The sequence below is a fragment of the Manacus vitellinus genome, unplaced genomic scaffold, assembly GCF_001715985.3.
Source record: "Manacus vitellinus isolate BGI_N305 unplaced genomic scaffold, ASM171598v3 scaffold_0_pilon, whole genome shotgun sequence".
NCBI classification, from domain to species: Eukaryota; Metazoa; Chordata; class Aves; order Passeriformes; family Pipridae; genus Manacus; species Manacus vitellinus.
Window position 1 is genome coordinate 24,661,980 of NW_021938789.1, and position 16,597 is coordinate 24,678,576.

A 16,597-nucleotide genomic window follows, 5' to 3' on the forward strand; every position below is an offset into this window, starting at 1 on the left:
GGATACAACCCAGGTTATTTAAGGGGGTTACTTCTTCTTACTTACTTCTACATTTGAGTATCTGGACAACTAAATTGAATGTTTTTTGTTTTTGTTTTTTTTTTTACACTATTTAAGATGTAAGTTACACTGCCAATACATTCATTTTTCAGATCAAATGCTATTTTCTTCTCCCTGTAGGACAGAGAACAGAAACAATACTCCATAACCCACAAAAGTAATGGGAAAGAGCAACTGTTGGTGGACATGGTTAGAAAAGTGCTGGTGATACTGCTAATAAATAATTAATTAATAATTCCGCAGCAGTAGTTGACCATATTATCATGTTGAAATTCATTACTTAAACCTCCCCTTAAAAATAAACCTTTCTGATAACAACACTATTCCATTGGACCGCAAGAAGAGAAGACAAGCCCGGAGAGATGGGAGTCTGCTTGAAAATAATTTTCCAAATAAGTTAGGTTTTGGTATGATATTTGGTGAAACAGTCAAAAGCTGTTTGAAACACTAGTACTTTCCTAAAGGCATCGAATCCATCAACTTTGGACTTAGGTTATTCCTATGTATTGCAACACTCAGAGATTATAATTTTTTGAAATAATAAAAACAGTGGAGATGCTGCTTCATTACACAACAGCAAATTAACAGCCAATCTCTATAAACAGAAATTGTCACCTCCTGCCATTCATGGCAGTGAGAGTGGTAAGTGTGGTCCCAATCTATTCAAGATTGCCTCCACATTACGTAACATATGATGAAATCAACTGGAGATGCAAGAAATTTCTTTCATCTTCACACAACACAGTTCTCTGTGCCAACAAAGAAAGCAGGGTAACACAAAACAGCAACAAGGCAATTGGCTGCAAATACTTGAAACACTGCATTCTAGCAATGAAATTTCATGGTATCATGTTCCTCCAAAAAAGCTATTGCTTTATGTTTTAGAAAGCTCAAATTAGAAGGACTGAATAGGTAGTAATACTTTGTTTATCTGAATCCTGCAAGCCATTTCTACTATGGTAACAGACACATTTGCACAAACTGCAAAACTGGTAGAGGCAGCTTTTAGAAGTTTAAGCCTGGTTTTACCACACTGGAAATCCCCCAAAGTAATTTAGAAGCTGTTCAGGTTTTTAAGTGTAATTGTAGCTACCTGAAATTTTCAAACTCTAACTACTTCACAGCAATAGAACTTGCAGCCAGACCTTTTTCACCTATTAGACATATCAAGTGGGAACAAATGTACTCATAGAATATGCAATTACCACAGATCATTTGTTATGTGTTTTTTATTTACTCTCCAATTAACTTCTCTTCTATGAAGCTGAGCTGGAAGCAACAATTCTATTTATTTCATATTGACAAATACTTGAGGCATCCTTCACATATAATTAATCCCTTTAAGTGAAGGAATAACAAAAACCAACATCACTTCCTACAGTAAAGCCAGAATGCAAGTTACCAAGCATCTGCTTTCCACAGCACACCAGTTGTTCCTTCTCCAAAGATTTTTGGAGGCAAAGCTCCCCATTTACATTCACTCTCATACCTTATTAAATATATGCACAGTTTAAATGTTAACATCACATGTAAGTTATTGTTTTGACTTTGGCACATTTTTGTTGGGTTGGGTTGTGGGGTTTCTTTTGGGGTTTTTTTGGTCAGGTTTGGCAGTTCCTTCCTGCTATCCAGGCTTCCTTTGAAAATACTAGTTATCCTCGTTTTATACTTATTGTAAATGCATCCATTGGATGAGACTTGTACAGAGCACAAACTGTACTTACAAACCCCAAAACACAGAGCCCTGACACCTGAAAATAAGAATCTCCATTTAGCTATCACCTACTTGCCTACAGAAACTATGACCTATTAAGACTGAAATCAGGCACATCAGGCGGGTCATTTAGTACCCAGTCTTGAAGAGATTAAATCAGGAGCAGAATTTCATTGACTTAAACAGGAACATGATTAAATTCAAAATCCCCCATTACGAATGGTTTCCAGCTATTCAACTTCTTTTGCTTAGAACAGATAAGCTGGCTTTAGTTCTGAACTATTTTTTTCCTTGGTTGGTGACACAAATATTTAACATACTCGTCCTGTATAAAATTTCTCCATCAGACTTTCAGATTCAGAATACTTAATAGGGTTGAGTGTGTTGGGTATCTTTCTATGGTTCTATATTAAACTGTAGTGTCAGACATTAACCAGTTCTTCACTTATTCTTCAGGGGGGGAAAAAAAGCACCATATGAACAGCAACACCCGGGGCTTTCAAAGCCCTTTAAGAGCACTGCTTTGCAATGCACAGAAGTAATTTTATAGTTCCCAATGTGATCTGAAGGAGGACTTAGGAAAGAAATCGTACTGAAAGAGGATGTCAACTGCTCAAATAAATACATTTGTGATGTCTCCTTGTATTGCTGAAATGACAAGTTTAGTAAGCAACAGAAGTCACCAGTAAGAGCATCAAGTACAGTTTGCTTAGGGGAAGGAAAGAGAGGAAAAGCAGCAAGAAGGGCTGGATGAAAAGATTTTGAGACAAAACAGAATATGATCCTTGAAAAACTCTGAACAAAAGGCACAAGAGCTTTTATCTCCACTTGCAAAACTAGTTTCTTGTTTGGAATTTCATCTTTATGCAAAAGAAAAAATAAACAACTCCAAATTACTATTCTGAATTATTCATAAAAGAATGTGTTTCTCTCATGGTTTATACAGAATTACACAGAGATAATTTGCTTGGTCACACCACTGATGCATGAAGAACATAACAGCACTTTAGTCATCCTTTGGTAAGAATCCTAAATGGTTCAATAAAGGAAGCAAATATAATATTTCATCACTGAAAGACTGGTTGCCACTTAACTCATATCTGCCATGTTTATGCCATTCTGAAGTGTTTAGATTTTTGCAGTTACTTGCTACAAGTAAGCTTTAGAAGCCAAAGGATGGGTAAAGTATTTCCTGAAGGTTACAGGATTTTGTTTTGCTGAAGAGGTCACTCATTATATACAGCTAACAATGCAAGTGTACTGTATTTCCAGTTGCTGAGGAAAAATGACACTTTGATGTCTGCCTGCATTTAAAGAGAAAAGAAACTTCTGGATAGCATGACCTTGAAGCAATGTAGTCATGAAAGTTAGATACAAGATAACAAGATGAAAGATCTTAAGAAACACTTTAAATTTTACAGCAAATTTCATCTGGATTTATTCCATTCCTAGGAAAAAAAAATTATCTAATTTTATTTGGCTTCCCTTGAATTGCTTACTACATGCTTACACTGCAACATATCTGAATTACTCTAGTTACATCTCATCCATGTGGAGGTGTCTAAGTGCAAACACATCCAGCCCAAGGACCCATTTAAGTGCAATGACTAACCTAGACTAACTTAACCCCAGTGTGAACAACCGTATGCCCAGCCATGCTCCATACTGTGAAGAAACTGCATCAGGCCGCTGCAAAATATCCTGAAGCCAGAATGAAAACCCAAAAGCAAGCTCCATCCTCTTCCTCCCAACAGTGCTTACGTTCTAACTTCACTGAGTTTTTAGTGCACCAAAAGCTGTCAGCCAGGATGTGGCAACAGAAGAATTCAACTTGATCTGTGCTCAAGATTACTTTAAAACTCTACATTTCTACAATTGCCTTAAGTATCCCAAGGATGCTCTACAGTCATACAAGACAGTTGGTCTATGCTGTGATCAAAGGAAGCAAAGAATGAAATCCATGATAATGCTTATTAAAAGTGCAATCTATGTCAAAACCATTACATAACACTCATACATATGCATGTTCCTACATGGACCTTGAAGTTCCTTTTTGCAGTTACTCCTTCCCTTATTTACTGACACAGTCCCTAGTGCTCATTGTGCACATTTCTTATGTGACCTTGGAAAGAAGCCACATTTTAATCCAATTAAACCACTACAAAAAAAGATACTCCTACTGGTGCTGCAAAACCAAATATGGCTCCTCCTGGCATTTAACAACAAAAAAAATAAATTAACCTTTTACGCTCGTGATATACACTATCACTGCCTGATGTGCTGCTGCTGAGTTTTATGAACCTGAAATAATCACTAACAAGCTTCAATGCATTCCGCTGTTTCAAAACACACAGTATTATCTATACATACTTGCATTCTCCATTACAGAATATGACCTGGTTTTCAGATGCCCTACTTTTTTGGTATATTCAGCTCTAGCTAACCAAAGCTCTATATGTCAGCTTTTTGCTAACACACTGACTTCCTACAAGACACAGGGACAACAAAGGAGAATGGGGAAAGTAGGTAAAAACCTGTCTAAGCTTTCAATCTGGCACCATTAGCCTGTACATACCACACATAGAGAAAACACACAGAAGGTCTATTCAGCACTTATTTAATGAAGTGCTGCTTAACTAGAACACAGGGCTTGCAATCTATTTTACATATCGTATTTCACAGAGGCATCCTGCAGACAGGTTTTGCTTTCACATCCGCTCAAATGAAATAAAACAACAAACTGATTCTTATACTTGTTAAATTCCTTTGATATGTGCAGTGAAATCTATTTTTACTTTTCAAAATTACACAAAGTTCAGTAGCAGTTAACGAACATTTGGAAGACTGAACATCATCTCCCTTTGCCTTCTCTCTTAGGAACTTTGTCCCTGGATTATGTATTTCGTGGACATTTCACATTGTTAGCAACATAGGTATGTGCACAAAGACATCCTTTACGTTAGAATTTTTAGCATCAACGTATTTAAATCCTAGTTTAAAGCCACACAAGCAACCTGCAAATAGAAGCCTGTATTATGTTTGGACAGTTGTCCTGTATTATGTTCATAAATGAATTTATCATCCAGGAGGAACTCAGAATCTGGATTTACTTTGGCAAGGATAAGTAATGACAAGGCAAATGGTTTAAGCTGTTATGTGAAAAGCCAGGACAGTAAGGAAAGCTGACTGGTAGCACTGAACTCCAAAAAAATAAGAGCAGAGAGGGTGGTATTCAAGTGAGAAAGGAAATCCCCAAGAGGAAGAGCTTCTGCAAAACTACTTTATGTAGCTGCTTGCTCACCTCTAAGTAAAATGCAAGAAAATTACAAACAGTGCAGTGGAGAAAATATTATGTAACATGCAACTGCCATCAGTTTCTCTAGATGTCATATCCCAGCTCAAAGAAACAAACAACTGCCACCCTCCCCCAAGACAACACATGTATATCCTGGAACAAAGCTCAGCTTCCATAATCTCGCTTTATTTGCTTTGCCTGCCACTGAAGATGAAAATCAGGTCAGATGCAGCTGAGAATTTTGTAATTTGTTTGTTTGTTGTGTTTTGTGTCTGCATGGGTGTGAAGTAAACACCCCCACGCTTGTCTTGAATGTCTCAAAACTTTTTACCTTTTAGGTTTGAATCGACACAAGTGGGCACAAAAGTTTGCTTGTCCCACAACATGTATGATAACATATCTACAGGTAAGTATTCATATATTTCACACAGACAGAAAGCTACATTGTGACAGCCCGTATTCATTCTGCTTCCCTCCCTGTTTCCCCCTTGCATCCCATCACGATATAGAAAAGACAGTGCTCCCAGAAGATTAACATTAAAAGGATGAAATAAATATTTAATAGCACAGACTTCCTGATACTATTTTTGGAACTGTGCAAAGAAAGAGCAAATTCCAATTTGCATTTCATAAACAGAATAACCATTTTCCAAACAAGCAGCTCAGCACAGGTGCACACACACAGAGTTCGAATATGAAACCACTTCGCTCAAAAGTCAGACTTCTGTATGAAATTTAAAAACTTTCATGCCAACTACAGTTCTTATTTGCTAAAAATAAGTTGCTGTTAAAGTAAACAAGATATTCACACAGTGCATGCTCTGATCATCATATTAAAAATGCACAAACCTGTATGAAATATAACAGTGCTTTTCTTGTAGCCAGAAGGTAGACGAATGTTTCGGAGCAACCCCTTTGCTGTCAGCCTTACGTGCATGTTGGATAAGGAAAATTTCGGGGACCATAACATGTCTTCAGTGCAATTGGAAGATAAACAAGCAAGAAATAGCCTCCATGTACTGTCACATACTATGTTTTTTAATCGCTACTGGCAGAAGTGAGCAATTCTTGTTAAAGAAAATAGGCTTGAAGAAATAATCAAGTCTCCATTCCTTTGCTCTTATTCCTTACGCACAGACAAGCAAATCATCAGTAAAAGCAGATACCCATAGCATAAATGCTGCTGGCAGCTTCTTCTCACCAGATGTTGTGAAAACAAGGCTTGTCCTCAGAATAAAATCGACTTAGTGACTTGGAAAACCAACAGCCTCCGAACTGCATCACAGTGTTGATGCTCAATCTGCTATGGGACTCCGTGGGCTGGGAGCTAGAAAAGGAGAAATGGGAGGAGGAGGAAGTGGGTGGTCTCAGCAGCTGAATATATCATCCAGCAATGTCACAGTCCATGTAATTTTTCTTTGGAGACTGTAAGGGACATTATTTGAATATTCCTGGAGGCATATTTTAGCTTTGCACCCAGAAAGGATTTCTGGAGAGCATTTTTAAAAATAGTTTCTTTCAGTCAAATATTATGTCAACATTTAAAGTCTTAACAAATCCACAAACACATCTATTCTCTAAGAACAATTCAGTGTTTGAGAGCTGCTTAAGGGAAATTCTGTTTAGCTTGGCAGCTCAACACTGCAGATGCTTCCATTTATCAGCAGAGGCACAAGGAATCAGGCATTAATTCATATTAAAACAGTTCTCTGCCAGCTGGGTTTTGAAGGCACTCAAACAGAGGTAAACAAGCAGTGCTGCAAGAATTCCTACAACACAGATGCTGTTTCCATATTTAATTAGCTCTCATAAAAATTTCTTCTATTTAATGAGCTCACAAGTTTTGTGTATACTTTGGTGAAGTTCACTGCCACTGGCAAAAATAAAATTAAAATAAATTTAGAAACTAGAAAACAGAGGAGTAACTGTTTTACCGATTAGAAAATGTCACATTTTTTACAAACAACCGTGACTATAAATACATGCACTGGCCACCTTCCTGTGCAAAAAGAAACATTTCGCTACTTTGCCTGAGGTCAGTAGCTGCCTTACTAGGCAGCCACTGAGCAGGGACCACCCAAGTATCTTTCAGCAAATGCAGAAGACAAGACAGTGACATCGCTTACTTCTTTAGGGTTGCTCGAAGAGCTGTTCTCCACAGACTTTGTATCTTTTTAGAGACAACAAAATTAGGTACTTTTCTGTTGATTCTGCACTTCTATCATTTCACCAAACCACAGCTAATGTTCTCCAGCATCCATCCCTTTGACAGTTTTTCCAGTTCCAGAAACAAGTAACACAACTCGGTCTGAAGGAGGTATAAGCCAAATCAAGAATAATCACACTGACAGGTCTCATCCCAGTGGTGCCTGACCTGCCTTCTCTTTACCACAAATCTAATTTTTATATTTTAATAGCATGTCTTACTTGCTCAAGATTCATAGCACTTTAAATTCACTAGTTCTTATTTACCAGCCAGCCAGAACTAAAAATAGCATGTTGTTGCTGCATCTGGGTATCTCTAATGTCACACAGAGGGCCAGTGCAGCGACAATGAAGCAGCTCATTGTATGCACAGCAAAGGAGCTGCAGCCCAGCACCGAGACAGACCCATTCGGCCAACCTCCACAGCACGCTGCCTGATGACACCGCTGAATGTTTTTGAATCATGTACCAAAGTATTTGTTTCCCAGCACAGTGATGTACCACCAACTCTGAAGTACTATAATACGTCTTCAGTCCACACAAACCCATTCAGTATAAGTACAAAGACAGTAAATTAGGGGTTTTTGTTTGGTTCCCAGGGCAGCCTCTGCACACAGCTGGGCATGCATGTCATTACCTCATCTATTCCTTCTACTCTGAAGAGCTTTGGCACTAGCAATGTGCGTTCATCTATCTTTCCAAAAGCCTGTAGTTCCAGACTCTTTCCTAATCCAACAGTACTATCAAAGACATCGCCTTCTTTCTGGGATGCAAGATGATTATGCTTGGAAACCACAATGAGCAGTAAACCAGAAGGCTTGTTACAGCACACTACAGTAAGCCTTGTGTATTCAGGATAGTTCATTAGCCCATCTTGTCAAATATTAGATCGCTGTTGTCAAATCCTTTCTTAATTAAGGCATTTTGAGAACTTGACCAGGCCTACGGTCAGTCTTCAAACACCATTGAACACCCAGCCACACCAAGTTTTACCATTTTGCCAGGACACCCACAAGAATTCCTTTTTATTTCCCTCCTGCCCCCACATCTCTCCAAGAGAGGAACTGCTCCATGTTGTAAATATTCTCTCATCATCCCAGTTTGATGCTCTCACAAAGGTGGAGACAGACCAACTGGGTTAAAACAAATCCCAAAACACCACAAACTAACAACAAAATGCCCGCACCCAAAAAACCAACCTGCCACCTCTCCCCATCCTTGCAATAGTGCCCAAGAGAAATCAAAAGAACTTCTCATTAGCCTGTAAAACCATAGAAGTTAAAACACCCCACTGAAACCTAACTTCCTTCCTAGGAAAAGGAGCTAGAACAAAGAATCCCTAGAAGGCAAACATCATCTAATGAACCAGTTTGGAAATCGAGGAACGAATGAATCACCAGGCAAAATATGTGCAGATAAAAGCTCTATATGGACATCAAAACGTTTGTAGCACAGACCAAAACTACTCTTACAGAGATACACAAGTTATATTTTTAACGCCTCTTCTTTCCATTCTTTGTTTGGATGGAAATAGGCCATGAAGAAACAGATACACCATCATATTATTTGTAACAGATACACTATCATATTATTTGTAAAAAATCTTCTGATTTGACAAAAATGCCTTTCAAGTCTCTAGAGCTGGAATTCTGTTAAATCCCAGAAACCTGAAACAGGTCTGCCTTATGCGGAAGTAGACCTGACAGCACTAATCAAAAGCAATAGCTGCATGTCAGTCTCGTCTAGTACCCAATCCCAGTGAGCTCTGACAGCAGCCAGCAAGAGGACTGCCCATCCCCATCGAAAGAGCTCCCAGGAGAGACTTATCTCACAGAGAGGTTCCCCTAGTGTAGCCTTTCCAGAGCTCAGTGTCACACCATGGTACACTCTGCTCCACTGTGGCTGTGCATCTGCTAGTGTTGTTTCCTTGGCTCAGGAAAACAGAACCTTCCACTGTGCCTGTATTCCCACGACAGGCACCTAGTGCCTGGTGCTGGCAGGGTACAAAGCCAGGGCTAATCCTTGGGAGCTTAACACAGCATGCCAGGAATATCCACTGTCTACATTTCATGCCTAACATGAAGATCACAGAGAGGTCTTTTTCTATCTTGACACTGCATAAGGACAACAGAAAATAGCACCAGAAAACAGCAGAATAAATTAGGAAATTATATACGAAGGACGAAAGGACTGACAGATTTTTATTTACTAGCACCTTTCTGCTGGCTTCCCTCAGACTCCAAGGGCATAACTGGTGATGAACATGAGCAAAGGGACTCTATCCTGTTACTACCACATAATTCGGTCTGGGTTGCTAAACGTATCAGTACCTGATGACACCATCAGATTGATGGAGGGGTTATACCTATTTTAACCCTGTCAGATTTAGCATATCTGCACTCCCTGGGAATATGAGTAATGTGACAAAAATGGAGCAAAGCGCATTGGCATCTGTAGGCTCTTCAATTCAGCCTCATGACACCAAGTCCACAGTGTCTGTATGTGTTTCTGTTGTCCCTGTCACTCTTTCCACATCCAACAATCACTGAGAATGCCACCAGAACACAATAAGTATCTCACATATAAAAGTCTAAATCAGAGGCTAAATCTTTAGATCTGAAAAGCCCATGTAAAGGACATCTGGCTCCACGTCACAAGACAGCAAGAGCAGTGAGGAGCAGATGGATTTTACTGGCATGTTTTCCTTCTGGAAGAACTGAAAGGTGATTGCTTATGCAAGGAGACACAAGAAGCAGGGACCTACTAAGAGCCAAAGGGTCATCTGTGTCCTCATTTTTATTTCTGGAAAATGACCGCCCCCACTCCACTTTCCTGTGACCATCTTGCTCTATGTGCTCCAGTCTGAAAAACTAACCTTCCTGTAGGCAACAGTACCTGCTGCCACAACAAATGCAAACTGAAGCCTTGAGACTAATTTTAAGCTCAAATCCTCCCCGGAAGAAAAAAGCAAACCTCTTTCTTCCTCAGAGCAGAAACTAAAATCCTAAATAATTGAGGGGTTTTTTTCTAGTACACAGAAGCTTTTAATCATTATAAATTCAGCAGCCTGTCAAACTGAAGGTAATGCTGCAGTGGATTCCCAGGCAAACAGATACAGGAATCAGCCTGATCTGTGTCTCCCTCATGCAACAGTGGTATTTATATTGTCTGCACTCTTTCAGAATTGAACACAGTCACAAAACACTGCAAGAGTCATTTAATTTTCAACTTCTGACTTAAGGGAAGAGCATGTGCAGGATGTCCCTTTCAAAATGGCATTTTTGTTAAGACTGACTCAGTCAAAATCCTACAGGGCTGGCTACTCTACAACAGTGTAAAATGTCACCAATGCTAGGATATCATGCTCTAAAATATGAAGTTTCAATCATCCAGCCAGATTGACAAAAACTCACAACCTCTTTGCTAGGGACTTCTGCTGTTCAGAAATAGGGTAGGTGTATGCTTAGGTTCTTGTGAGCTCAAGCCTCAAGGAGTGGAGGAAAAATAAACATTTAAATTAGGGCCACAGCTTATGGATCTGTTAATTATTTATTCACACAATACTGATTTATATTCACAGTGCAACTGTATTTCATCCATGGCCTCACAACACCACCACTCAGACAGTCTCTACTGAAGAGCAACTTTGCAAATAAGGTCAATTTAGGCAAGTATATGTCCCTAAGGCATGTTAATGTTTTATTTGGAGAACACAAAGCACATTAAAGATAACTTACTGTCTTCTGCTTACCTCTGTGGGCTTTTTATGTTCTCCATTACCCCAGACATGCAGACGTATAAGTTGTTTAACCATCTTTGACACAAGATCCATGAGTTGCATGTCTGAGGCAATTTAATGGTCTTTCAAGTATTGTGTCAGCTTTCCCCCTAACAGGATCCAATGACAACAATATGGGCAGCTACTTTATCTGCTGAGAAGTATCTTAAAGTATATGAGGAATGCTTGAAGAAAGCTAGAAGAATCCAGTCAGAGGACTTAAAAATAACTTAAAAAAATTAAATATTGTAAGAGGACATTAAGAGTCAGCTTTAGAATACCTCATATATCTCACCTCAAAACTAAGAAAAACTCAGTAGAATTGACAACTCAATTACTCACTGTTTACTGAAAATGCATTAAACAACATGCACAATCTGAGGAACTCCAGAGAGACAAAGAAAAAAAAAACAAGTCTGACAACATCAGAAGAGATCTACATCTAGATTTAACTGGATAAAGAAGGGATAAAAAGATAGAGAGAACCAAGTAGTAGGATGGCATATTCAATATAATTTGGCATTGCATACTGCAACTCCCTTGGGAATAACAAAATACTGGTATGTGATCCTGATGGTCTGTCAAAGCTCTAAAGTCTCTTAACAAAATAAAAATGTATTGTTCTCTTAATTACTGAAAAAAAGGGAAAGAGTTCAGATACTTTAAAATTCATTGAGACAGAACAGTATAAAAACATCAACTGTGGTGAATCCTAACAATGCAATCCTAACAAATGAAAGCCATTAGGACACACTTCCACAGTAGATAAGCCTTGAACTCAGCTTCCAACACTGGGAAATTTTCTTTTGGACTGAGCTGATGCAATCTGTGAATATCCATTTCACCTGACACCTCTAGTCACACAGAGGCTGGCCTATCTGATATTTAGGCAAGTGTGAGAAAACCAAAGCTCTGTGTTCTTCTCCTGTGTGGCTTGTTATTGTGAAACACCAAAATAAGTACCATGGAAAAGAGCTACAGACATTCCTCCCCACAACAGAAAAAAACCCACAGAAATAAACTACAGATATCCCTCCATAGGAAGCCTGCATACTTCTGTGTCACCAGGAGTTTGGAGTATGGCTTTGCAGGGCTGGAGACAAAAGTTTCTCACAGAAGTCTGAAACATCAAGTCTTCTTTGCTGAGATTTTAAAAACAATCCCAACATTTTCAGTCCACCAATTTGAGAAACTATCAGCAGAATACCACCACCACTTGAATGAGCTGGCCCATGTGTTACTCCATAGCAAGCCTTGAGGTTTCAGAATTCATTGTTTTTTGTAAAGATACCTGTTGAAGGCCCAGGGAACATGAGCTGATTTTCAGCATGGAACAACAGACAACCTTCTCAAATTTTTAATTTTCAGAACATCAAGTTTGGGAAGAACACTAGGAAGATAAATGCAAATACATTGACAGACTTCCTTGACAGCTGAAGGGACCAACTAGGAATACATTAAGACCCCTCCCCTCATCATGTACCTCTGCTTTTGCATCCTGTCCTCAGTTGTAACAAACATACTACCTTGGGAAAAAAACCCATTTGTTTAAAAATAAAAACAAACAAACAAACACCACAACCCAAAAACCCCACTCAAAACAGATGAGTTCAGAATTTAGAGTGGCTTTCTCTGAACATCAGCACCAGTCATTTTCCTTGAAGACTTCTGGAGCACAGTGGTTGTCACCCAAGTCATTAAATCCTTAGATACAGCTGTTGTACTTACTTTATTTGTTAACAGTGGAAAAAATCTGGCCAAGAAAGTAACAGCTACTGTCTTTCAAAGACTATTTCAGGTTTACAGATATTCCCTTAACTCTTCAAAATAAAAATCATTATATGTCCCCAATGAATACATTTATTTAGTAACTGAAATTCACATGCATTTAGATTAATTCTCCATTTATTTATATAGAAATGGCAAAACGAATACCTGTTTTTATAGCTGGTTCACATGCAATAGCTACATTACTTGTAGCTTTGCTGTCTGTTTATAAGAGATTGTTTAAGGCTAGATCACGAGACAATTAAGTCATTCAGACAGTCCTCCTATTTCACATGGATGAAAAAAAAAATCTAAAAAACAGACTATAGCTGGCTTTTTACTGCAGCTAGAAAGGCAACAAAATAATCCAATGCACAGTACGATATCTGCAAAAAGAGGTTTAAGCCTGATCTCACTGTTGCCTTTCAAGGGATAAAGGAAAAATACTAAACTTACATTGTTCAACTCTGGGAATTCCCATGTGTAAAATATTAACTACATTAAATGAATACAGAATCTAATCTTGTTCCTGCATCACCCCAAAGAGTTTACAAAACTGTTCCAAGTTTTTCTGCAGGATTTCCTGACTTTTCTTTTGGAGACAGGGGCAGAGACAGAAAAACTGACAAACCCAACTTATTTAGAAATGCTGAAGCTCTTAACGGGAGAGACTGAGAATCCAGTCTCAACACAACTATATTGAAGTTCCCAATTAAAGCTAGTCAGAAATGTTTCTTCTGCAATATGGAAGATCTGGACCTCCTGACTGCCAGGGTACATATGTTCACATACACATCAACTTGCAAAAACTTTTAGAAGCAATACACACCACCCCCCACTCAAACCCAAAAAGACCTTCTGATCAGATACAAAAGGAGAAACAGAGCCCTAATAAGTCACTTGACCAGATATCCCTCATCAGTAGGGTAATTTGCCACCATGCTGAAGACTACAGATGATCAGCTAGATGAAAGAATTCACTGAAGACCTAAGTATTTGGCATTCCTAATGATGCTCATCAGCTCTCAGAACAGTCTTCCCAATTTTTAAAGAAAGTTTACAGATTTTGTCATAGTATCATGTATAATTTTAAAATATGAAGTCTTTTTTGCTGTTGTTAAAGCATAAGCACAGTGTGATGAACATTAATCCTGTGTCTTCCAGACATGGAAAGTGCAAGTATTTTGAAGGTAACCTATTCTATCCAAGAATCTACAATATAAGAACTCTTTCCTCTGAGTTTCAGCAGGGATGACTGAGGGCATGAAAGAAAGGAGTATAAAACAAACCTTAATGTATGCCTCCAACTTCTGTTTGAACCAGAGTACTTTGTTAGTAAAAGCATCCTATCCCAGTATGAGAGTTTGAGTGAGGAGCCAGCACGCACCTTTAACAACCTGTTCTAAGAGACAGCTTCATGGTCTGTCACATTTATATCTTATTTTTTCATTTAACCTTGACTGGCACAACTACTCACTTTTGCAATAAGCCTCCTGATTGAATTTATTCCCTCTCCCAGTGTTATATTTTCTCACAAATTATTGAACAAAAACAGCCTTTCTTTATGAGAGTGAGGAAACAGAATACCATGACAGAGCATATACCATTTCTTGATAAAGCTTCTTTGGTTTTCATGGCTACTATAGCCTTTAGTAACTGATTCCACTCTGCATAATCCGTCACAGTATGAGAAGATACAACATATTTAATAACACCTTACACATGTATCCAGCAGTTGTCCTACCTGTCCTGATAACAGTCTTGTGTCCCACACATAAGTGGAACCTGTTATCCATAACACACCATAGATCCCTTTCAGGGTCATGGAACAACAGGACAAGTCCTCCAATAAATATTTACATGCTTTATTCCCAAAATGATTGCTTTACCTTCAGAATTGCCAAACAGGATATTTGCTTTTGCTTGGCTTACGTAGTTTGAGAGATTACTGTATTGTAACTTATCCTTAACACTCAGTCAACAGAGACATGAGACATGAATACCCACTGCATTCACCCACACTACACTGTAATATACTGCACAGGTATTAGACATAGACCTCTTTTTCTACAGGGAGGGCTGCAGAGACAAAGGAAACAGCACTAACTTCTACTCATTTTTAGAAGCAGTTTTGCATCAGTTCAAAATTCCATCCCACAAGAGGTAACGTTTTTATTCATATTTACATTAATTAAGACATTATGGTAAGTGCACATGAACAGTCTTACTTGAAGTTAGCAAGTTAAAAAGTATAATAAAACATATTATTCCCAAGAAGTTAAATTTGCCTTAGCTTTAAAGCCAGCGCTGAAGAAATACACCACAGAACTTGTAAAACTTATTCAATGCACTGAACATCATCCATGAAAGATACACCTTGTGAATGTTTTAACACTAACAAGAAATGAACAGCTGCAAATAAACACGTCTCTCCAATTTTACAGGCACACTAACAGTGTGTTGTGGCTTGCTTTGTCAAGCAGATTCTGGCTTTGCACCACTGCTGTAAATGAATGGAAAATGGAGAAAGAGCACCAGTAGTCAGAGAACAGACGCCACATCTAGAAAAGCCTGCTATTTTTCCATCCTTTAAGTGTGAAAAGCAACGTGAACAACTGAGCTAGACATTTAATTAATGCCTTAATGCAATCAACTACCAGAGTCCTGCTGCAAGAAATTAGTCCTGGGCACAGGGGCAAGAAATAGAACTGAGGTTGGAACTCTTCACTGAGTAAGGCTAAAATCCATAGACTTAACTATGGCACTGAAATGAAAGAACAAAAGCTTTATACTAGCTGCAATCACTAGAACAAAGCTCCACTATAATATCAAAGCCACAAAGAAAATAGAAAAAAAAAAGAAGATAGTGGGTCTCATTCTACATGGTACTGGTTGACATTATTTCAGTTCATTTCAAAAAAGCTCATTTGTCCTTTCTTCAAATGTAAGACATTGTACTGCAGAACATCCAAGCAGTCACAATATTTTTATTTTGTAAGAACTATCTGCAATTGTGAGGATGGGGGGGAGGGGAAATCTTTCTTAAAAACGCAAAATACTCCATCAGAAAACTCTGCATTCATAAATGGTAAATTATACTAATGTTTTGTTTAAGTTAGAAATTTGGTAACTTCAAAGTCTAACATATCCAATTTTGGAAGCTGACTCAGTACAGGAAACAGTTCAGGTTTATTAAGACAAACACTGAAATACAGCCATTCTACTGGCAAAAGTATGATGCTAAAGAGCATTTACTAAAGAATCGCTAACTATTACAGCCGATTTGAAGTTTATGGCTGTGTTTTTAAGGCATCATATCCAGCACTTCAAAGCTATGTAGCTACATGCTTTATTAGGTTGGAAAAGATTAATCACAGAATTATGTTAAACTAGTAAAAAGGGGAGGGAGCACTACTTTTCTGCATGGAAAATAGAGAGAATGTGTCACAACTAAATTTAGGGGGAAATAAAGTTATATTTTGAGACGACTGTAAGCAAGCATAAGAGGAATTTACTTTTTTAATTCATAGTCCAGAAACAGATTTTGTTGCCTATTGTGAGTTTCCTCAATTGAGCTGATCAAGACATTTTGTTGCTAGCTGAATCATCCTATACATCCTTATACAGCAGACTACATTTGAGCTCTTGAAACGCAGTGTCAGTCGTTACCTAAACTAACATTAGTTCAGCCAAATATCAATAAAAGCAACAAACAGAACAAGCACTTTGTGCAAAGTCTTACACTTTATGTATGACAGAAGCCCTGATCCTTAACAGA

General features: G+C 38.3%; 1 protein-coding gene across 6 annotated transcripts in view; it reads right to left on the reverse strand.

Annotated features, from left to right (window-relative positions):
* MTUS1 (microtubule associated scaffold protein 1) overlaps positions 1-16,597 on the reverse strand; it is a 128,773-nt gene that overhangs the window by 47,726 nt on the left and 64,450 nt on the right. The window contains exon 1 of one of the 6 annotated variants that reach the window (XM_018069580.1): positions 5,919-6,386. The exons of the other annotated variants lie outside the window; for them this stretch is intronic. Within the exon in view, the coding sequence (XP_017925069.1) occupies positions 5,919-6,039 (121 nt within the window). The 5' untranslated portion in view covers positions 6,040-6,386. Of the gene's footprint in view, positions 1-5,918; positions 6,387-16,597 lie in introns of those variants that run through there. 6 annotated transcript variants of the gene reach the window in all.